Source organism: Mustela erminea, chromosome 18 (genome assembly GCF_009829155.1).
Source record: "Mustela erminea isolate mMusErm1 chromosome 18, mMusErm1.Pri, whole genome shotgun sequence".
Classification (NCBI taxonomy): domain Eukaryota; kingdom Metazoa; phylum Chordata; class Mammalia; order Carnivora; family Mustelidae; genus Mustela; species Mustela erminea.
Window position 1 is genome coordinate 21,733,983 of NC_045631.1, and position 22,476 is coordinate 21,756,458.

General features: G+C 40.1%; 1 protein-coding gene across 7 annotated transcripts in view; it reads left to right on the plus strand.

The window, feature by feature from the left end:
* Positions 1-22,476, plus strand: part of RHOT1 (ras homolog family member T1) — a 63,652-nt gene that overhangs the window by 22,196 nt on the left and 18,980 nt on the right. For all 7 annotated transcript variants that reach the window (XR_004280478.1, XM_032320272.1, XM_032320275.1 and 4 more), the window contains exons 4-16: positions 1,313-1,356; positions 1,650-1,703; positions 1,835-1,887; positions 6,137-6,245; positions 6,559-6,660; positions 13,789-13,887; positions 14,428-14,536; positions 15,306-15,426; positions 17,639-17,723; positions 18,075-18,220; positions 19,197-19,297; positions 21,364-21,494; positions 22,154-22,237. Coding sequence is in view for 6 of the 7 variants with exons in the window: in XM_032320272.1 (XP_032176163.1) it covers positions 1,313-1,356; positions 1,650-1,703; positions 1,835-1,887; positions 6,137-6,245; positions 6,559-6,660; positions 13,789-13,887; positions 14,428-14,536; positions 15,306-15,426; positions 17,639-17,723; positions 18,075-18,220; positions 19,197-19,297; positions 21,364-21,494; positions 22,154-22,237 (1,238 nt within the window). In the remaining variant the exon portion in view is untranslated. The remainder of the gene's footprint in view (positions 1-1,312; positions 1,357-1,649; positions 1,704-1,834; positions 1,888-6,136; positions 6,246-6,558; positions 6,661-13,788; positions 13,888-14,427; positions 14,537-15,305; positions 15,427-17,638; positions 17,724-18,074; positions 18,221-19,196; positions 19,298-21,363; positions 21,495-22,153; positions 22,238-22,476) is intronic.

Below are 22,476 nucleotides of genomic sequence, written 5' to 3' on the forward strand. Positions count from 1 at the left end.
ACAGCACTATACCAGAAGCTGAGGGGGTTGGACGCTTTCTGTGGCAGTCAGCCTTATAACCTGCTTCATTTACAAAATTATTCTCTTACCGCATTGGAGTTGAAGCCATTACCCATTGATTACTCAGCATACGAAAAGATATTTAAAATGTGGTCAGTTATTTAGCATAAATTAAAATATCATGATGCTTATGTATGGTATTAGTTTGTATGTCAGAAATAACAGGCATTGGGGGGGGAGAATATTTAACATAAGGTAATCTAAATTAATGTCCGTTACTATGTTTCTCTTCATTTTAATGCTTTTTAAAAAATTTATTTATTTGTTTATTTGAGCTAGAGAGAGCAAAAGCCAGAGGGGCAGGGAATCTCAAGCAGACTCCCCGCTAAGTGCAGAGCCCAGTGCAGGGCTTGATTTCCTGACCCTGAGATCATGACCTGAGCTGAAACCAAGAGTTGGACGCTTCACTGACTGAGCCACCCAGGCGCCCCATTCATTTGTATGCTTTTTCATCATAGCTCTCATCATGCATATCCCCTGCACTCTGGGGTTTTATGCACATCCACCATTTGAGACCCATTCCAGCCAGAGATACGTGCTGGAAAGGGAACTCTTGACTCATCAGTATCATGCTTGGGTTTTGCTTCTGGGGCCTACTTTCTTTCTTTCTTTTTTTTTTTTTTTAAGATTTTATTTATTTATTTGACAGAGATCACAGGTAGGCAGAGAGGCAGACAGAGAGAGGGGAGTGGGGGAAGCAGGCTCTCTGCTGAGCAGAGAGCCTGATGCGGGGCTCGATCCCAGAACCCTGAGATCATGACCTGAGCTGAAGGCAGAGGCTTTAACCCACTGAGCCACCCAGGCGCCCCTGGGGCCTACTTTCTTAAGATACAAGCTCTTAAGCTTGTATTGCCCAGATTCTCACCTGGCCTTCTGACCCTGTATGTATGGACTCTTTGTCTGGGCTTCTGACCGCAGCACCTAGTCTTCTAGCTTGGGTTTCTGATCTCTTTGGCCTGACCCGTCTCAGCTCTGGATCAGATGCTGGCCTAGATTTATCACACAATGCCTTCTGCTCTTCGTGCCCCTGGTAGACTTGTCTTTCAGTGCCAGCCAGCTTCCTTATCGTAGTCCAGCTCTTTCCTTCCCTGGCTTGCCCTTGTCTTGGCACCTCATCTGCTCTACACTACGACATAAATGTCATGGGGGATGAAGGATGTTGGATCCGTGCCGTGTAGAATGTTAGCTTGGCCATTAGTTTTTATGAAAATGTTTCAAATAGTGAACACCTTTCTTACTTTGTCATTTGTAGAAGCAGAACAGAGTGATGAACAGCTTCATCAAGAGATATCTCAGGTGGGTTTAAAAAAAATAGCTGTGGGATTTTTTTGGTGATAATTTTGTGAGTGTCTTGTTTATTCTCTCACTTAGGTCTTTTCAATTCTTTGTTGTTAACTGCTGACTTTGATTGTGTATTTTTGCATTAAGTTCTTAGGAACTCTTTACTCTTGGAGGCATGCTAAGTGTGGGGTTTTTTTTTTAGGTTTCAAATTTTAGTCTTCCTTTAGACCAAATATGTTAATTTAGATGCTACCAGTTACATTTGTGTTGTTTAAAAATACCATTAATTTCTTAATTTTTTCTTGTAGGCTAATGTCATCTGCATAGTTTATGCTGTTAACAACAAACATTCTATCGATAAGGTATGAGCGTGTGACTTTCTTCATTATATCTAGTTAAATTTCTATGGGTGCACTTTTAAAACTGATCTTCCATTTAGAGTTTTCAGAGAAGATCCTCACTGTGGCTTAGCTTTTGTTGATTTTCTTTTTAGGTAACAAGTCGATGGATTCCTCTCATAAATGAAAGAACGGACAAAGACAGCAGGTATATTTTTTTTCCTCTGAAACTTTGTATATTGAAAAATGTCAAACTTAGAGAAAAGTTGCAAGAAATCGTACAGTGAACACCTGTAAACCCTTCACTTACATCCACTAGTTAACATTTGCCACGTTTGCTTTACCTATAGGTCTTTCTCTGTTTCTGCACAGATGCTGGTTTTGGGAGGAATTATTTGAGACAGCACATATATTTGTGAGCAAAGCAGAAAACCAAGTTCTGGTACTAGAATGATTTATAACTTCTGACCGTAAATATTTTGATCATTGATCTTCCATTATTTCTTTTTCTCAAACCAGTGCTTAAGAAGTCTCTAGTTTAGAATTCCTCTTTATCTGTATCGTAATTGCCTTCTCTGTGGAGGTGCCCCTTGGGTGAGGAACGGTTTCCCCTTGTCACTGATTACTTACAGGGTGGTGTGTGTAAGGGCACGGGACTGGGAGGAGAGCGAGTGCCCTCTGAGATCTGGCTTAATCCACTTGACTTCATTGAGCCTTCCTTCCTCCTCTGTAGTGGAGACGAGGTTAATGCCAGTCTTGGCTGCATGTGGTAATTTTGAGAATCCAGTGAAATAATGCACTTGTACTGCTTTATAAGTTCTCTAAAGATTGCTAGAGATCTTTATTAGGAATGTATAGAGGGAAATTTCTTGGAAATTCTTTGGAAGATAATGTGTGATGGGAAGAAGTAAGAGAATACACCTTCTGTATTTTTCATATGAACAGAATGATAGTTCTGGGTGTAAATATTTTCATTTTTAAGTCAAATGGAAACCAAAAATTTTTCTTGCAGTATTATTTAATGGAACATATTATTTATGAGGCATTCTTAAACATTAGGGAAATCAGAACTAATATCTATGTATTGTACACATCTGATCCTTTATTTAATTTTTTAGATTTCTCTGTTGGCTGGACATTTTTGTGCCTTGAGACTGTAAAGATCTGGTTCTAACCGGATGAACTTGGTCATTGACCCTGGCTCATGTATTTACAGAGGGAGACTTTGTGACTGTGTCTTGAGCTCTGATGGCTCCTCTTGGTCATAGTTTTAAACTTTGAAATGACTTCCTGACAAGGTGAAAAGGTGACAGTAACCCCGCAGAACTATGCTAGCCACTGTAGTAGACTCTAGTCAGTTGTGGCGATTTGACTGCAAATTAAGTAAAATTAAATAAAGCTAAAAATTCAGTTCCTTGGATACACATAGCCACATTTCAGGTACACGGCTGGTGGGTACAGTAGTGGACAGTCTGGATAAACATCATTTCCATCAACATGGAAGGGCCTGTCAGCTAGGGCTGCCTTCGAGGGGCCCACAGCTACATGGTCCTGACCCTTGGTTGTCTTGCCGCATGCTTGAGCTGTTTCCACAGGAGACTCTTCAGAGAAGGCAGTTTTTCTGGACTCTTTATCAAGCACCAGGTTGGACCCCTGATTTAAAAAAAATTAGTTTCACTATGACAGCTTCCTAAAATTCTGTGGCTAATTTTGTGGCCCTTTTGGTATCCTCTGAAAGTAGCTTTTAACATTTGAAGATCAAATTGAATTTTCTCAGATGTGGCTCTTTTGTGTTTTTTTTTCCCCCTCTCCAGATCATGTGAGCATACTTATTTTCTTGTGCTTGACTTGTCCCTAGGGGGTCTGTTTCTTTATTATATGGACCTTACACTTTCCCAGTAACTTCTTCCCGAGCCTCATATCTTAAGTTTATGTTTGTTGCACATGTATTTTTGGTAGGACTTTCATGCACTGTTGTCACAGTCGTTCTTTTTTTTTTTATTATTGGAATAAGTATGTTTAATAAATACAGGTAATTAATTTCTTAAACTATAAAACAGAAAACAGCACAATTACATACAATGAGAAGATGCACAAGCCTGACATAACTAAAATGTTTCCATAGTTTGTTAATCTCCCGAATTTGTGACAGGTTGTCAAATCTCAATATTTTTCCTCTTTTGGAAGTTTGAGGCGGATATAGGCCACCCTTTTCCCCCCCTTCTTCCTGTATGTATACACACTCATACTCCTACATTCATCCTGTGGTTATGGAAATACAAATCATTTTTTGCTGAGAAGGAAGAACCTTCATTTAACAAACATACATTTAGTAAAATACCATTAGCCAGATATTAATGATACTGAAGATTTAAAAACTAATAAGACATGATTCATGCTCTACTATTACAAAGGTCCATTTAAAGAGATCGGGTTATGAAGGCACTTCAGCATCAGCTTGGGTATAGATGCACTCAACCCACGTGGCTTAACTTGGGAAATAATAGAAGATCTCTCCCTATTTCCTATAACATTCCTATTTGATTTGCTTCCTAAGAGACTCACATATCATACATATAGATTCTACTAACTTCAAAGAATTTTTGTTCTTCTGGGGAATATCTGTGAATTTTTTTCATTATTCCTGGTAACTAGCAGGCACAGTAGTTCTTTTTTTATTTTTATTTTCCATTTAGATTTCTGATAGGCCTGTCAGACACAAAATCCTTAATTCCCTGCCTACGCCTCACTGTCCCCTCCACCCCCAAATCAGTCTTTTATGACTCAGGAGATCTACTTATTTTGTCCAGCCAAAAACCTATATATTTTCCTTGGTTTTTGCCTTGCCCTCAACCTCCATATCTAATCTACCACTTGTTCCTATCAGTTCTGCTTCTAAAATTGATCTCCAGGGACACCTGGGTGGCTCAGTCTGTTGAGCCTCTGTCTTCAGCTCAGGTCATGATCCTGGGATCCTGGGATCAAGCCCTGAATTAAGCAGGGTTAGCAGAGAGCCTGTGTCTCCTTCTCTCTCTGCTGCTGCTCTCCATGCTTGTGCTCACTCTCTCTGTCTCAAATAAATAAGATCTTTAAAGAAAAAATTAAATATACCTCAAATCTGAATACTTTCTCTCCATCTTCACTGTCCTAATCCACTACCACATTTTAAAAAGCCTTTTATTATTGAAAAAAAAATCAGACACATACAAAAGTAGAGAAGATTGTCTAATGATTCCCTCTGTATCTGTCACCGGCGTCAACAGTTGTCAGTTCATGGCCAGTCTTGTTTCATTTCTTATTCCTCCCATTAGGATTGTTTTGAACAAATCATATTGTCAATATTTCAATACGTATCACCAAAAGGCAACATATGACTCGTTTTAAAATGTTGATCAGGGGCACCTGGGTGGCTCAGTGGGTTAAGTCTCTACCTTCAGCTCAGGTCATGATTTCAGGGTCCTGTGATCGAGTCCTGCATCGGGCTCTCTGCTTGGCAGGGGGCCTGCTCCCCCCGCCCAACTCTCTGCCTGCCTCTCTACCTACTTGTGATCTCTCTCTCTGTCAAATAAATAAATAAAATCTTAAAAAAAAAATAAAATAAAATGTTGATCAGATCATATTGTGTCCCTATTCCTAATTCTTCACTGGCTTCCTGTTTTACACTTACAATAAAATGCACACTCCCTACCGCAGCTTTTATGTCTGGCCTTTGCCTTTGCTCCGCTTTCCAGCCCCTTTACATACCTCTTTCCCTTTGCTTAGTACTTTCCACCCTCTCTGATAGTTTTCTGTTCTTTGGACTCACCAGGGTGTGTTTTCAGTTTGAGCCCTTTGTGCACACTGTCCCTTCTTGCACAGCTCTTTCCTTCGTCTTCACAGGGCCCATTCCGTCTCATCCTCCTTTCCTTGGCGCAGATGCCACCTTGTCAGAGAGATTTTCTCCTGATTGCCATATTAATTAGCCCCCTCCCATGACTATCCCATATCCTCCCCCTATTTACTTTCTTCATTGCACTTACGGAATTGGAAAGTGTATCGCTTATTTGCTTATTGTCCATTTTCTGATTTTTCACTATTAGAATGGGCAGGGACCTTGTCTGTCTTGTATCCTTCATGCTTAGAACAGTACCCGGCTTATAAGAAATACTCAGTAGGGGTGTCTGGTGGCTCAGTCAGAAGAGCACATGACTCTTAATCTCGGGGTTGTGAGTTCAAGCCCCAGGTCGGTTGTAGAGATTACTCAAGAAAATAAATTAACTTTCAAAAAATTTTTAAAAAGTACTTAGTAAATATTTGTTGAACATGAACATACTGTCTAGGGGACTGGAACTGACTACAGTAGCAGGTTCATATTGGGGGATTAAGTGAAGTTAATTAGAATGGATATTATACACTTTAAAATAGATATTTTAGGTCTTCTGCTTTCCTTATTATTGCAATATATCCTGCTTTTTCAGGCTGCCTTTGATATTGGTTGGGAACAAATCTGATCTGGTAGAATACAGTAGTATGGAGACCATCCTTCCCATTATGAACCAGTACACAGAAATCGAAACCTGTGTGGAGGTATGCCTTACCATTCGATTTAGAAATGTACTGCTTGTGAATTCTCACTAAACTGTGGTTTAAAATAGGATGTGAGAAGGTGTGGGATGGAATACATTTCCTGCTGTTTGTGAAGTCATGTAAACCAAATACAAAAGAGAATGCAGAATTGGCTTCTGAGTCGTTTGTAGACATTAATATTGTGATTTCAACAAAGAAAAGTTTTTCTCTTTCTTCGAGCAATCTTGTTATTACCTTATATCGATAGTTTAAAAATTGTTTTTAGCTCCTGTCATTGCTTTCAGAATATAACATTTTAAACTTTTTTTTTCAGTGTTCAGCAAAAAACCTGAAGAACATATCAGAGCTCTTTTATTATGCGCAGAAAGCTGTTCTTCATCCTACAGGGCCCCTGTACTGCCCAGAGGAGAAAGAGGTAAACCCCTGCCCCCCAGGCTGTGATAGTAGGGGCTGGAATATGTAGGTAGTAACTCTAGTAGTGATTTTTAGTAACTCTTGAGTATTCTTCTAAACTGATGAAATTTAAATGTATTGTCTGCTAAACAATTAGGGGACACCTGGGGGGCTCAGTTGGTTGAGCATCTGCCTTCGGCTTTGGTCATGATCATGGGGTCCTGGGATTGAGCCCTATATCGGGTTCCTTGCTTGGCGAGAAACCTTCCTTTTCCCTTTGCCTGCTCTGCATACTGTTCGCCCTGCGTGTGCTCTCTCTATTTCTGACAAATGAATGAATACAATCTTTAAAAAAAAAAGTCCTTATCTTTAAAAAAAAAAAAATCCAAAAACAATTTTTCTAGGTATTTCAAAGACATTCATGTTAAATACCGTGAATAGTATTCCAGGTCAAACAGTATTTCAGGAAATGCAATTAAAACAAACAGCAGCAGGGGTGCAGCTGGGTGGCTCAGTGGGTTAAGCCTCTGCCTTCAGCTCAGGTCATGATCTCAGGGTCCTGGGATCAAGCCCTGAATCAGGCTCTCTGCTCAGCAGGGAGCCTGCTCCCCCCCTCCCCCGCCTGCCTCTCTGCCTACTTGTATCTCTCTCTCTCTCTGTCAAATAAATAAATAAATAGATAAATCTTTAAAAACAAATAGCAAAGTCTGAAGATTTACCTAATAGCCTACTTACTTTGCTAGTATAAAGTTCACAGACTTAAAAACACACAAATGAAAACCTTGTGTAGGGGCGTCTGGGTGACACAGTGGGTTAAAGCCTCTGCCTTCAGCTCAGGTCATGATCCAGGGTCCTGGGATTGAGCCCTGCGTCAGGCTCTCTGCTCAGCAGGGAGCCTCCCTCCCTTTCTCTCTTTCTGCCTGCCTATCTGCCTACTTGTGATCTCTCTCTGTCAAATGAATGAATAAAATCTTTAAAAAAAAAAAAAAGAGAGAGGGACGCCTGGGTGGCTCAGTTGGTTAAGCAGCTGCCTTCGGCTCAGGTCATGATCCCAGCGTCCTGGGATCGAGTCCCACATCGGGCTCCTTGCTCAGCGGGGAGCCTGCTTCTCCCTCTGCCTCTGCCTGCCATTCTGTCTGCCTGTGCTCTCTCTCTCTGATAAATAAAATCTTTAAAAAAAAAAAAAAAAAAAAAAAAGAGAGAGAGAGAAAACCTTGTGTAATCAATTTACATGGGTACAGCATGTAACACAATTTGAATAATCCTTTTTGTTTCATAGTTAAGAAACAGTAATATCTAAAATTTAGCAATATTTGCTATAGACTTTTGTCTTTTTTTTTTTTAGTATTTATTTATTTATTTGACAGACAGAGATCACAAGCAGGCAGAGAGGCAGGCAGAGAGAGAGGAAGGGAAACAGGCTCCCGGCTGAGCGGAGGACCCTGGGATCATGACCTGAGCAGAAGGCAGAGGCTTCAACCCACTGAGTCACCCAGGCACCCCATAGACTTTTGTCTTTTTAAAAGAACTTATGTATTTGTTTTTTAATTCCACTATAATTAATGTACAGTGATGTATTAGTTTCAAGTATACAATACAGTGATTCAGAAGTTCTTTATGTTACTCTGTACTCATCATAGTAAATGTACCCTTGGGGTGCCTGGGTGGCTCAGTCAGTTAAGTGTCTGCCTTTGGCTTGGGTGATGATCCCTGGGTCCTGGAATTGAGCCCTGCATCTGGCTCCCTGCTCAAGGGGGATTCTGCGTCTCCCTGCCCCTCTGCCACTCCCCCTGCTTGTGTTCTCACATGCTCTCTCTATCTCTGTCATATCAATAAATAAAGTATTTTAAAATGAATGGTTGAATGAATGAACCCTTAATCCCCTTCACCTATTTGCCATAGACTTTTTTTTTTTTTAAGATTTATTTATTTATTTGAGAGAGAGAGAGAGAGAGACCGTGCATGGGTGTGCACGCACTCCTGAGCTGGGGAGAGGGGCAGAGGGAGAGGAGAGAGAGAGAATCCTCAAGCAGACTCCACACTAAGCAGAGAGCCTGATGCGGGGCTCGATTCCAGGACCCTGACATCATGACCTAAGCTGAAACTAAGAGTTGGCCACTCAACTGACTGAGCCACCGAGGTGCCCCTGCAATAGACTTGTATAGATATACCACATTTTGTTTATCTGTTCACCTGTTGATTGACATGTGGGTTGCTTCCATTTTTTGATTATTGTGAATAGAGCTGCTATTAACATTCATACAGAAGTTAGAATACCTCTTTTGATTTCTTTTAGATGTATATTGAGGAGTGAATTGCTAGGTCACATGCTAGTTCTTTTTAACTTAATTGGATTCACCAAACTGAATGGCAGGTTCCAATTTCTCCATGTCTTTGCCATGTCAGTACCTGTTATTTTCCTGTGTGTGTGTGTGTGTGTGTGTGTGTCTGTCTGTCTGTCTGTCTGTGTGTCTGTGTACACACTTTATAACAGCCATCCTAGTGATGGTTGTTTTGATTTGCATTTTTCTGATAACTTAATGATGTTGAACATCATGTGCTTATTGACTATTGTATATAGAGAAATGTTTCAGTTTCTGCCCGTGTCTTAATTGAATTAACCTTAAAAAAAAAAAAGATTTATTTATTTATTTGTTTGACAGAGAGAGAGAGAGAGAGAGAGAGAGAGATCAGAAGTAGGCAGAGAGGCAGGCGGGGGTGGGGGGAAGCAGGCTCCCTGCTGAGCAGAGAGCCCAATGTGGGACTTGATCCCAGGACCCTGAGATCATGACCTGAGCTGAAGGCAGAGGCTTAACCCACTGAGCCACGCAGGCGCCCCTGAATTACCTTCTTATTGTTGAGTTTTTAAAAAATAAAAGTTGCACATTTTTTCCAGGGAAAGTTTATAGTGTCGGTGAGTGGCTGCCAGGCTTTGGCTTATGGACCGAATTGGCCTGCCACCTGTTTTTATACAGCCTGTGAGCTAAGAATTTATTTACTACACGTTTTTCACTGTTTGGGAAAAAAAAATCTGAAGAAATAATATTTTGTTATATGGGAAAATTCGATGACTTTCCAATTTCATCGTTTGTGAATAACATTTTCTTGTAACACGGCCATACTTGTCCTTTTCTGTTTGTTTGTGACTGCTTTCGTGCTGGAAAGGCACGAGTTGCTGCTGCAGAGCCCTCGTGTGGTGTGCTCCCTCCCCCTGCTGTGTGTGCACCACTGAGCATGCCGACACCATTATGACTTGACGGCATGAGTACCCTGGGCACCGGCACCTGAGCATCTTAGTGTTTTATCATCTGTGCATTACCTACATGCCAGAACAAAAGAAATGGATGGCAAAGCAGACAGATTTTCTGAGCCCAAACTCCAGTTCTCGCGTCGTTTTTTGTTGTTGTTTTTTTAAAGATTTTATTTATTGGACAGAGAGAGAGATCACAAGTAGGCCGAGAGGCAGACAGAGAGAGGGGGAAGCAGGCTCCCTGCAGAGCAGAGATCCCAATGCGGGGCTCGATCCCAGGACTCTGAGATCATGACCTGAGCCGAAGGCAGAGGCTTTAACCCACTGAGCCACCCAGGCGCCCCTCGAATTGTTGTTTTTGGGGAACCTTGATGCAAATGCAAAGGAGATTTCCATGTTTGTAACCCATTTGACTGTGCACTTGAGCTTCCACCCAACCTTCAATCGGAACTGATTAGTCTGTAGTGTAGTGACGTGCTAACAGGAAAATATCAAGAAAAGAATCTAATTTTATAAGTGCCTTCAAAGCAGTTAATGTGCTCCATTAAAATGCTCTATATGTGTCATTATTGGACATACGGATCTACAAAATGATTTTCAAAGGTGAAATATGTGAAATCTCATTGCAGATCAGCATTAACAGATGAACATCTTCAGTCTTCATGATGGAGAACACTAACTGAACCCTAATTAAACAAAATGTTATTCCTCCAAAAAGAATTCTGTTTCTCTTAGTAGTAGACCTGTATAGCAAATATAAACACCATTATTGTTACGTTTTTAATTCTGTCAATAAAAACTTGATGGAAATTTGATTCTCTTTTGCTATATAATATATAAATACCTACATGAGGGGTGCCTGGGTGGCTCAGTGGGTTGAGGCCTCTGCCTTTGGCTCGGGTCATGGTCCCAGGGTCCTGGGATCGAGCCCCATGTTCAGTTCTCTGCTCAGCAGGGAGCCGGCTTCCCTTCCTCTCTCTCTGCCTGCCTCTCTGCCTACTTGTGATCTCTGTCAAATAAATAAATAAAATCTTTTTTTTTTTTTTTTTTAAATTTTTATTTATTTATTTATTTGACAGAGAGAAATTGCAAGTAGATGGAGAGGCAGGCAGAGAGAGACAGAGGGAAGCAGGCTCCCCACTGAGCAGAGAGCCCGATGCGGGACTCGATCCCAGCACCCTGAGATCATGACCTGAGCCGAAGGCAGCGGCTTAACCCACTGAGCCACCCAGGCGCCCCTAAATAAATAAAATCTTAAAAAAAAAAAATACCTACATGATATTCTTGATTTTACCTATTGGCCCCAAAGCCTAAAGTACTTGCTGTGCAGCTCTTCACAGAAAAAGTGCTGACCCGGTATAAGTAATTAATCTGAGTTATCCTTTAATCTGACCCTGATTTACTTTTCCTTAATCCTGGTTTACTGTTCCATAATTGGAGTGCTTCCTAGTTTACTCTTAGTCCAGTATTTCCCTAATTTGCCTCATAATACTTACTAGGCACACTTGTTAAAAACACCAATTCCATTCTGATTCAGCCAGGTACATTATCTTATGCTCAAGGTAATTTGGGAAAGTCTCATACTATGCAGATTACCTGAGGCCTTGGCCTAGGTAAATTAAATCCCCTCTATTGGTTTGTTCTCAGTGCTTTAATTGCTACTTTTCTCCTAGGCCTATTATTAGTTCTCCTAATCTGCTTATCGTCCCTGCTCCTTCCCTAGACCCCAAGACTAAAACTTTTGCCACCATCTGTTACTGGTTTCTTAGGGGGACCTGCCTGAGGTAAAACGTGTAACTTTTAGAGACTAAACCTTGTCTTAGACAAGTATAAACTTTGTGTCTAAGCTTACACCAGAACCATTTTTGTAGACAACAATAATGAACTCTTTTTTTTTTTTTTTTGTCCTAAGTAAACTCTATACCCAGCATGGGGCTGGAAGTCATGACCCTGAGATCAAGAGCTGCACCCTCCTCCAGCTGAGCCAGCCAGGTGTCCCAACAATAAACTTTCAGCACAGGGGCAGGTGGGTGGCTCAGTAGGGTGAGCCTCCTACTCTTGATTTCGGCTCTGGGTTGTGAGATCTAGTCCTGGCCCAGCTCTGAGCTCAGCACAGAGCCTCCTTAAGATTCTCTCTCTCCCTCTGCCCCTCAACCCCAGGTCGTGGGCTCACACATGTGTACATGCTCTCTCTCTCTCAAAAATAGATAAATGTAAAGAGAAAAACCTTTTAACACAGATTTGAGGTGGAATAATTAAAAAAAATATTTAAGATTAAAGCCTGATGATTAATTGAAAATTAATTCCAGTGATGATGGACTCTATATGGACCGTGGAGTCCTCTGCTTACCTAATAATGAAAAAGATGTGACTTGTATCATAATGTTTATTGTGTGAGGGTCTCAGCTACTCATATGCAAAATGAATTTTTTATTACTGTTAAATTTTTTACAGCCTTGTTGAGATCTAATTCTTTTTTTTTTTTTTGAAGATTTTATTTATTTATTTGTCAGAGAGAGAGCACACGCACAAGCAGGCAGAGTGGCAGGAAGAGGCAGAGAGAGAAGTAGGCTTCCTGCTGAGCAAGGAGCCCGATGTGGGACTCGATCCTAGGATATCAGGATCATGATCTGAGCCAAAGGCAGCGGCTTAACCCACTGAGCCACCCAGGCACCCTGAGATAGAATTCTTAATACATTTTAAACATAGTCAGATTTTGGTGTTATATTTTAAAGTAGTTACTATTTAAATACCTTATTGAGCCAATAGCTTATTAGACCACTTCAGCTTCTTTTTTTTTTTTTTTTTGGTAAGATTTTATTTACTTGTCAGAGAAAGAGCACAAGCAGGGGGAGCAGCAGGCAGAAGGAGGAGCAGGCTCCCTGCTCAGCAAGGAGTGTAGTGAAGGACGGGATTCCAGGATGCTGGGATCATGACCTGAGCCGAAGGCAGGCACTTAATCGACTGAGCTACCCAGGCATCCTAGACCACTTTAGCTTCTGATGCATTTCAAACTTTAATGAAAATTGCATCATTTCATTTTTCTTCAAATTACCTTTTTTTTAAAAAAAAAAGATTTTATTTATTTATTTGACAGAGAGAGAGAGGTCACAAGTAGGCAGAGAGGCAGGCAGAGAGAGTGGGAAAAGCAGGCTCCCTGCTGAGCAGAGAGCCCGATGCAGGGCTTGATCCCTGGACCCTGAGATCATGACCTGAACTAAAGGCAGAGGCCTAACCCTCTGAGCCACCCAGGTGCCCCAGGATGTCATTTTTATTAATTGTGAATATCTAATATTAGGATCACATTTATAGAAGTCATATCTTACCATTCTTTAAGTAAAAACTCACCCTTAATTGTAGACTTTCTAGCTTATGGCTCATTTAATACTCTTTTTTCTTTTTTTAAGAAAAAAAAAAAGAGATTTTATTTATTTATTTGACAGAGAAAGAGAACAAGCAGGGGGACCGGGAGAGGGAGAAGCAGGCTCCCCATTGAGCAGAGAGCCCTCTTCGGGGCTCAATCCCAGGACCCTGGGATCATGACCTGAGCCAAAAGCAGATGCTTAACGACTGAGCCACCAGGCGCCCCTCAGAATTCTTCTTCTTTTTTATTTTTTTTTTTAAATATTTTATTTATTTGACAGAGAGAGAGAGATCACAAGTAGGCAGAGAGGCAGGCAGAGAGGGAGGGGGAAGCAGGCTCTCCGCAGAGCAGAGAGCCTGATGTGGGGCTCGATCCCAGGACCCTGAGATCATGACCTGAGCCGAAGGCAGAGTCTTAACCCACTGAGCCACCCAGGCGCCCCTCAGAATTATTCTTAACATTACTTATGAAAGTCATATTTTGAATTCCCAACTACCTTGATTAACATAATTGTTTCTTTTCTCAATGATGTATAGATGAAACCAGCCTGTATAAAAGCCCTCACCCGCATATTTAAAATATCTGATCAAGATAATGATGGCACTCTCAATGATGCTGAACTCAACTTCTTCCAGGTAGCCCTCCCTCTTCTTCAGGCATTTCTATATCTTGGGGGGTTTCTTGTTGAGAAAAGCTCTAACAATATTATTAGCATAAACAAAATTCTGTTGATAAGCATGTCTCTTTCATGTAAAACTGTCTTTCCCATCAAGCTAGTTAAGTCTTCACCTGGGGTATAAAACTCTCTTACGCACAGGAATTGAGAAGACTCTTTTGACCGTGTGTCATTTCATGGGATACAGTGGATGCGTTAAAGATGACTTGAAGTTTGAACTCTGATTTATCTTTTCTTTCTTGGTTTTGTATAACATGGGTACACAAAGAACTCTGTGTTTTAGAAATGCTATGGAGACAGTAGGGAAAGTTTCTTTCCTTCTACATATGACATGTTTTAAATAAATAACGTAAAGCAGAGATGATCCTATTCTAATTTAGAATTTGGTTTGTTGTTGTTATTACAACGGATTTAATGTTGTTTTGTAGAATAATGTTTTATATTATGTGTGGTTTTAATGCTGTTTTGTTTTTAAATTTATTTTTACATTTTTTACTAGAGAATTTGTTTCAATACTCCATTAGCACCCCAAGCTCTGGAAGATGTCAAGAATGTAGTCCGAAAACATATAAGTGATGGTGTGGCTGACAGTGGATTGACATTGAAAGGTGAGTAGATGGTGTTTTCCCACCTTTTAAACTTGATGTTTTCAAACTTTGGCATAAGGTAAAGGTCTTAGCATTATGTATACTTTAAGAGGAAATATTAGTATTTACGGATAGGCTTAAGATCTAACTTGGTTATTAAGAGTTAGAAGAGATAAGCCATTGATGGAGATAATTATCCTTACCGTCAGCATAAATTAGAGGTGGGGAAATTGCTCAGATCTTAGGGAATGCAGAGGTCCATCTGAGGGGCTGAGATTTCTGGGACACATTTATCTTAAAATTCTTACTATGTAAAAGCATCCTTTAAGTATAAATTATTTTTAAGGCAGACATTTTGTCTACCAGTCACATTTACCAAGTACAGAATGTTCCTTGTAGAACATACTGTAGAGCCATAGTGAAATAAGAGATGAAATTGAAAACCACTGTTTTCCATTATAGAAACGAGTTAAAAAATCTTTAAAACAACTTCATTTATTTTTATTATGTAACTTTGGGAATGTCAGTGTATTCCTTGGGATGCATTTTTGGCCCTTTTATCCATTGCTTTCTCTTGCTGACTTGGGTGTATATGGGAAAGGATTCTGAAGTCAGCTCTGTTTCATTGACAGATTTATGAACTCTGCTTTGATTTGACCTTTTGGTGTGCAAAGCTGTATGCCTATGTTCATGATTCTAGCTCTTGTCATTACATGTTACACGCTTTTCTCCCTTGTGACTTCGTACCCTTATTCACATCTCCTGTACTTACTGATTTATTTTATTTCAGGTTTTCTTTTTTTACATACACTTTTTATCCAGAGAGGGAGACACGAAACTACTTGGACTGTGCTTCGACGATTTGGTTATGACGATGATCTGGATTTGACACCCGAGTATTTATTCCCCTTGTATGTACCTTTGGCTTTCTAATTGAGTTTGCCTGCCAAGTATTTTTAAATTTTATTTAGCGCACAGTTTAGGTAGGCTTGAGCTACTCAGAACTAATTTAGACTTATAGAGAGGTTTATAGCAGGATTTGTCAACCTTGGCACTATTGACGTTTTGGACCAGACAGTTCTTTGATGTAGAGTCTGCCCTGTGTCTTATAGGATGCTTAGCACGTCCTTAGTTGCCAGTAACACCTCCTCCCCCAGCTCTGACAACTGAACATGTCCAACGTCTCTAGAAATTGCCAAATGTTCCTTCAGGAATGAAATCATCCCCAGTTGAGAGCCCTTGATTTATAGCATGGCATAAATTTTTCCTCCTCTTCTCATGGGGAATAAGAGTATCTTTTTTTACTCATCTTACTGAGGAAGGAGATGACAGATGCTGGACAGACTTGCATTTGGAGTCAAGACGTCAAGAGTATATTGGTTCACTTCTTTCCCTTAGTCCTTTTCCTCTTTAATTCTTACAGCCTTTTCTTAGCTCTGGATGAAAGAAGTTAATATTTCCTAAATAGCCTGTTAAGGAGTTTTGTGGTTCTGTTTGTGGTTATTTTCCTCTGAGAATGCTGTGTGTCAGTTGTGTTTGTTTAAAACGGACCCGGTGTCATCTGAAACAGGAGACTGCTTTGCCGTGTATTGCTTGTCCCGTACCCTCGGGAGGGAGGCTTTTCAGGAAAGTGACATCCCCATATCTGGCCTTTTGGGTCTTCAGTCCTTCTTCTCTACTCTCCCTTGGCACATTGTCTTCATATTGTCCCTTCTTCTTTTAGCATAGCACCCCTAGCTGTCTATGTAAGGGTTCAGAAAGACTCTTGTTTTTTCATTTATCATCATCGTGGAGAAAGCAGAGTTCTTTCTGGTCCATGAATCAGGTCTAAGTTGAAACTTCTCTTGCTGGTTACTAAATCTTGGCTCAAGGAATTTCCCAAAGTTTGGAGTAAAAAATGTATTGAATGAATGAATTTGTCCCAGGACCTTTGTCAGGTTTTCTTTTCTGTGCCATTAATATGGATATGTAAATTCTACAGGAAGTTGCTTATTACTTTCTTAAGTAAGACAGTAAGAATACTCCAGTAAGAAAACTTGCTTAGGGCTTTGTGGCTCACACTAACAATTCTCGGTTTCTTTATCCTGTCTGCCTTTCGTTTTCTATAGAATAGCCTTGTAGAGCTACCACTTGAATCTCTCTCGCCTTCTTATTAAACTGTCTCCTTCTGTCCTTCATACTGCTACTAGATTAGTAGCTATGTAAATACAGATTTGCCCATGTCACTTCCCATAGAGCCAGGATAAAGCTCAGCCTTCTTAACATGTTACACAAGGTCATTCATGATCTGCTCTGCTCATGCTTCACTTCCTGCCTTCATTCTAGAAGTAAATACTACTACTAAACTGCTTACAGTCTACCAATCATCTGTTGTTTTGGACTCCAGGCCTTTGCCCAGGGATTCTCACTTTTTCCCTCTCTCTCTCCCAACCTAATTATTGCATTTTATCCTTCAAGTCTGCAAGTCAGGTGATAGTGTCTCTGACACCTTCCCACCCATATGCCAGAGATGGCCCTTTCCGTGTGGGCCCCCATAGCGTCCTTGTTACCCATATCCACCACTTGCCTCATTCTCTTGCAGTAGTAAGATTGTCTGTGGTCCGTCTCCTACTTAAATGTGGTTCCCTAGAGTTAGGGAGCCTGTCTTATTTTTGTGTACTAGGGACACTAGCTTTGTGCACTAGCTCAGTGCCTTTGATTGAACTGAATTTAGGATGGGTCAAAGGACAAATCAGGCAGAAATAACCTCTTTCCATCATTTTCAGCTCATTATCATGTTGACATAAGCCATAGTTATGACTTACAATTTGTTTACAAGAAGAGCAAACCCATTACAGGGTAATCGGTGTTACTTGTAAAATTTTTATTTCAACCTGCCCTTCAGAAATTTAAGAAAACTTCGTATGTCAGGTCAGAATGAGTGTTACTGCCACTCTTGTGAGGATGGCCATTCTGCCCCATTGACTTCCCCTGGGAAGGTCTAAATGGCTTCAGCAAAGGTCTTTTACCGATGCTATCATCCCACCAAAGAAGATTTGTTGCAGTTTTATATTTGTCTCTTAAATTAAATTTTAATACTTGGTTAATGATTTATTTTACTCTTAAACTTTCTTTTGTCAATAGGCTAAAAATACCTCCTGATTGCACTACTGAATTAAATCATCATGCATATTTGTTTCTGCAGAGCACCTTTGACAAGCATGATTTGGTAAGCTTTTAGCCACAGTTTGCCATGATTGTAATAATACTTTTTTGGTAAATGATTTGACTCTGTTCCCTTAGCTAGGGGATGTTCATGTCACATAGACAAAAATTGCTCAAACTCTTAAGCTAGACTAGCAAAAGTTCAATTTATTTTATTATTTTCTCAAGATGAAAAAATCTAGTTTCTGATGGATTCTTGTATAGGTTTTCTTAATATGTGAGAGGAATTTTCTTCAGAAAATGTAAAATTTCATTTGTTTTTAGAAGCGTAGCTTTACTAGGCTGAGGGCTCTGTGTGTGGGAATTATTCTTTTAGATATCTAAACATTTTGTATACTTCTTTGTGTATTCTCAGGATAGAGACTGTGCTTTGTCACCTGATGAGCTTAAAGATTTGTTTAAAGTTTTCCCTTACATACCGTGGGGGCCAGATGTGAATAACACAGTTTGTACAAATGAAAGAGGCTGGATAACTTACCAGGGATTTCTTTCCCAGTGGACGTGAGTACAGAGCTCACCTGTTTTCCTTTAGTTACAACCAGTTTAAAATTACGATGTGTCACATTCATCATTCTGTAAGTTGGTCAGGTCTTACCGAATGCTTCAGTCATAACTGCCTGTGGGCAGGATTTATAGTGCTGCTGCTGCTGTGTCTACGATGAACTTTAGATGTTCTGTCAATGTATCAGGAAGCTTGTGTTTGCTTTTGGATGATGTACAGGGAAACAGTAATAAGTCTCTCATCAAAACTGAACTAGATTTTAATGCTTTTTTGATTGAAGGAGTTGGGAACCTCATTGCTATTACACAGTTCTTACACTTCCTGAATATGGGGAGAGCATGTTTTACTTGATGCTGAACACTTGAGGGTTTTTTTGGTTGTTGTTTGTTTTTACTGCACTTCTTAATGGAGGTTCCTCTACGGTCTACTCACATCGTAGTTGGCATTGTATCCAGGGCACGAAGGACATCCTCTGGTCGCCCATGATGATATCACTACTTAAGCCTTGGTGAGACTAACTTTCCCAACACCAGGGACTGTTCCTTTTTCACGTCACAAGAAGGCTTAACTAATTTCAGGTGCTTTTCAGTTATTTTTGCGCCTTTTGCAAACCTTTTCAGATTTAATTATCAGGCCTGCAACCCGCCAGTATTTGCGGTACGCTGTGTCTCATGGGAAGTGGCCAGTATAAAATATCCTTACTGTAGATTTTACCAGCATCTCACTGCTCATCTCTGTGTAGGTATAGGAATCCCACTCTACCCCTGCTGCTATTGTATCCCCGCCCTCTCTTCTCTTCCTGAAAAATGGCGGTGTAGGGAAACCCATGGTTGGGCACATGGGAAGTTAAAAGAAGTCTGACAGAAATTATCTGGGTCTGGTGGTAAGATTATTTGAGCTGTTAGGATTTTTTTTTTTTTTCCCTATAAATGGTCTTTAGGAACTTTTCACATGTCCACCTCCTCCCTTTCTTAGGCTCACGACCTATTTAGACGTCCAGCGATGCCTGGAGTATTTGGGCTATCTAGGCTATTCTATATTGACGGAGCAAGAGTCTCAGGCTTCCGCCATTACAGGTAAGTATCGGGATAGTACGCAGTTCATGCTAAGAAACATTTTTAAAATATTCTGGGTTTTGTGTGTGAAAAGGGTGAAAATAAACTCCACTTCATTAGTCTTCCGTGATTGTCCTCTGTTCTCTCAGTCATTTGGTCATTTCTTTTGAGTTCAGAGGCTTGATTTTACTCTTAATCAAGAAAGAAAGAGTATGGGCACCCGGGTGGCTCAGTTGGTTAAGTGTCTGTCTTCAGCTCAGGATCGAACCCCAGGTCAGGCTCCCTGCTCAGCAGTGGTTCTGCTTCCTCTTCTGTCCCTCACCCCTCTCTTACTCTTTCTCTCTCATATAAATAAATAAAATATTTAAAAAAAATACTTTTAAAAAAGAAAAGAAAGAGAAGAGATTTTACTTCTAGCTTACCCCTGAGGACCCTCCACTGATGAACATCAGGGAGGGCTATGGGCATTAAATGTATTTTAATGTGCCAGTTTATCTTGTCTTTTCATTTTCTTTAGACATTAAAAACAATACCTATTAACACATAATCCCAATACTGAACTAATTGTGTATCTCTTGGTTTTGTAACCATTTTCTACATTAGGAAATCTTTCCCAGACTTTATAATTCTTGCTAGGCAGTGTGCTCCACTTAAAGAATACCCATAGGTATGGAAATAACAAATTAGGGGATGGATTGTTTCAAGATTTTCTTTTTTTTTTCTTTTTTTTTTTTTTAAAGATTATTTATTTATTTATTTATTTGACAGACAGAGATCACAAGTAGGCAGAGAGGCAGGCAGAGAGAGAGAGAGGAGGAAGCAGGCTCCCTGCTGAGCAGAGAGCCCGATGCGGGACTCCATCCCAGGACCCTGAGATCATGATCTGAGCCGAAGGCAGTGGCCCAACCCACTGAGCCACCCAGGCGCCCTCAAGATTTTCTTATATCCCAGTTGGTAGGGGGAAATGCCATATCTTACAGGAGGTCCTAGCATAAGAAGACAATCATTTTTTTTTTTTTAAAGATTTTATTTATTTAAGAGAGAGCAAGAGAGCAAGAGAGCATGAGCAGGGTGGCAGGCAGAGAGAGAGGGAGAAGCAGACTCCCCACTGAGCAGGGAGCCCGATGCAGGGGTCGATCCCAGGACCCTGGGACCATGACCTGAGCTGAAGGCAGATGCTTAACCCACTGAGTCACCCAGGCACCCCAAAGACAATCACCTACAGAGCAAGTATCCTTTAAAGTAGTTAACCCATTAGATAGTATTTAATTCAGCACCAAAGAGCAAGAAACGAATTCCTAGCTAGCATGAGGTTCTTTCACTCTCACACAATATTGTGGCCATCTTGCTCTGTCAGTAATTATAGTTTTATGTATCTTTAATGTTCAGTAGTGTGTCATCATAAGGATGTTATGTAACTTATTTAACTGTCCCATGATAGTTGTATGTTTTTTATCATTTTCAGTTTTTGGCTACTGTAAATAGTGCCTCTGGTGAGTTTTGTTATAGTTGAATTTTGGGGTACAGCTTAAGGAGGTCTCTTTACCTCTGGAAGAGAGGTGCTCTTGCTCTGCTATTGGAGCATTGTTTTCTGTTCTGCCTCTTTTACAGATTTACATTTGAAAGCCAGTGAACCCCAGAGTGCATATCCCTTATCCATTTACAAATTCAAGAGTGTGCAGATTAGAGATAGCATCTTTTAATTTATAATTTATTGTGACAGTTATTTATTACAGAAGAAAGTAGATGGGACATAACATTGGCTATGTTCACTGTAATTTTCATTAATTTTTAGGATATAATTTTCCTTATGAAAGTGTGCTACTTATTTCATGACGAATAAATGTCGTTTGGTTACCATAAGTTGTCTTTACAGCCAGCTTTCCGAAATACATCTTTTCTACCAAGTGAAGCCCTCCCGTATATATAGTGCTTGGTTTCACATACAGCATGGCTTTTGCACAGTGTGTCTGTTTATTCATCATACACTTCATAAAAATGAGAAATCCCGTATACTATTTCACAGAAAGTGAAATGGAGGTGCAGTGAGTCTCAATGGTACATGATTGTTTTTTCTTTCTTCTTAGTAACAAGAGATAAAAAGATAGACCTTCAGAAAAAACAGACTCAAAGAAATGTGTTCAGATGTAATGTAATTGGGATGAAAAACTGTGGGAAGAGTGGCGTTCTTCAGGCTCTTCTTGGAAGAAACTTAATGGTGAGAATTCTCAGATAATAGAGCTTTCTCCAACAGATTTGTATAGTCGCAAGTTTACATGAGTTTTTCATAGCCACTAAGTCTTGTAGATGATGGCTAGAGCTCAGTGGCCTGCGTATATTAGTGAAGGGCAGTCTGAGGGTAACAACGATCCTGTTGAACTGCCTTTATCTTCGTTTCGTTGGCGTTAGCTGTCATTTGCCTTTTTTTCCTTGGCAGTATTTAGGCGGGGGTTGAATGAATATATATGTGGAAGCACCTGCCATGGTGCTTGGCATGGAGCAGAGTACAGTAAATATTTCCGATTGAGTCCTGTATCTATTTCTGGATGTGTTTCCAGATGGGTTCTCATGTCAGACCAAATCATAGTGTAAGGAGAATTGCTAGCAGGTAGCTCTATACTATACATTAAGTAATGTAATATCCTTCTGTTTCAGCTGCTCCTTTGCTTTATGCAGAACAAATGCATCTTTTGTCTTAGACCTCAAGAACTAAGAAACAAAATCAATGTCCCCTTTGTACTGACAAATAATACATAGTGTAGGGAAGAATGCCCTTTTCTTTATAACACACCCATACATACATGCAGAGTGGGTGTTGATGAAGACTCGGTACTGTAATTTCTTACTGTAAATATTGAGGCTTTTGGTTGTTTTCAGAGGCAGAAGAAGATTCGCGATGATCATAAATCCTACTATGCGATCAACACTGTTTATGTATATGGACAAGAGAAATACTTGTTGGTAAGAAATTCTCTGGCATATAAAAATTACTAATTGTTAGGTATATTTTTATATGACTCTTTGAAAACATAATTGCATTTAAGATAATGGCTGTTTGTAGAACTTGTGTGATTTTTTTTCTTTCACCTGGTTTATTCATTGGAGTTAATTTTAATTCCCCTGATGGGTGTGATGATCACATGGGTGTAGATATAAGTGAAAGTTAATCTATTTGTTTGCTTAATTGTGTATTATACACA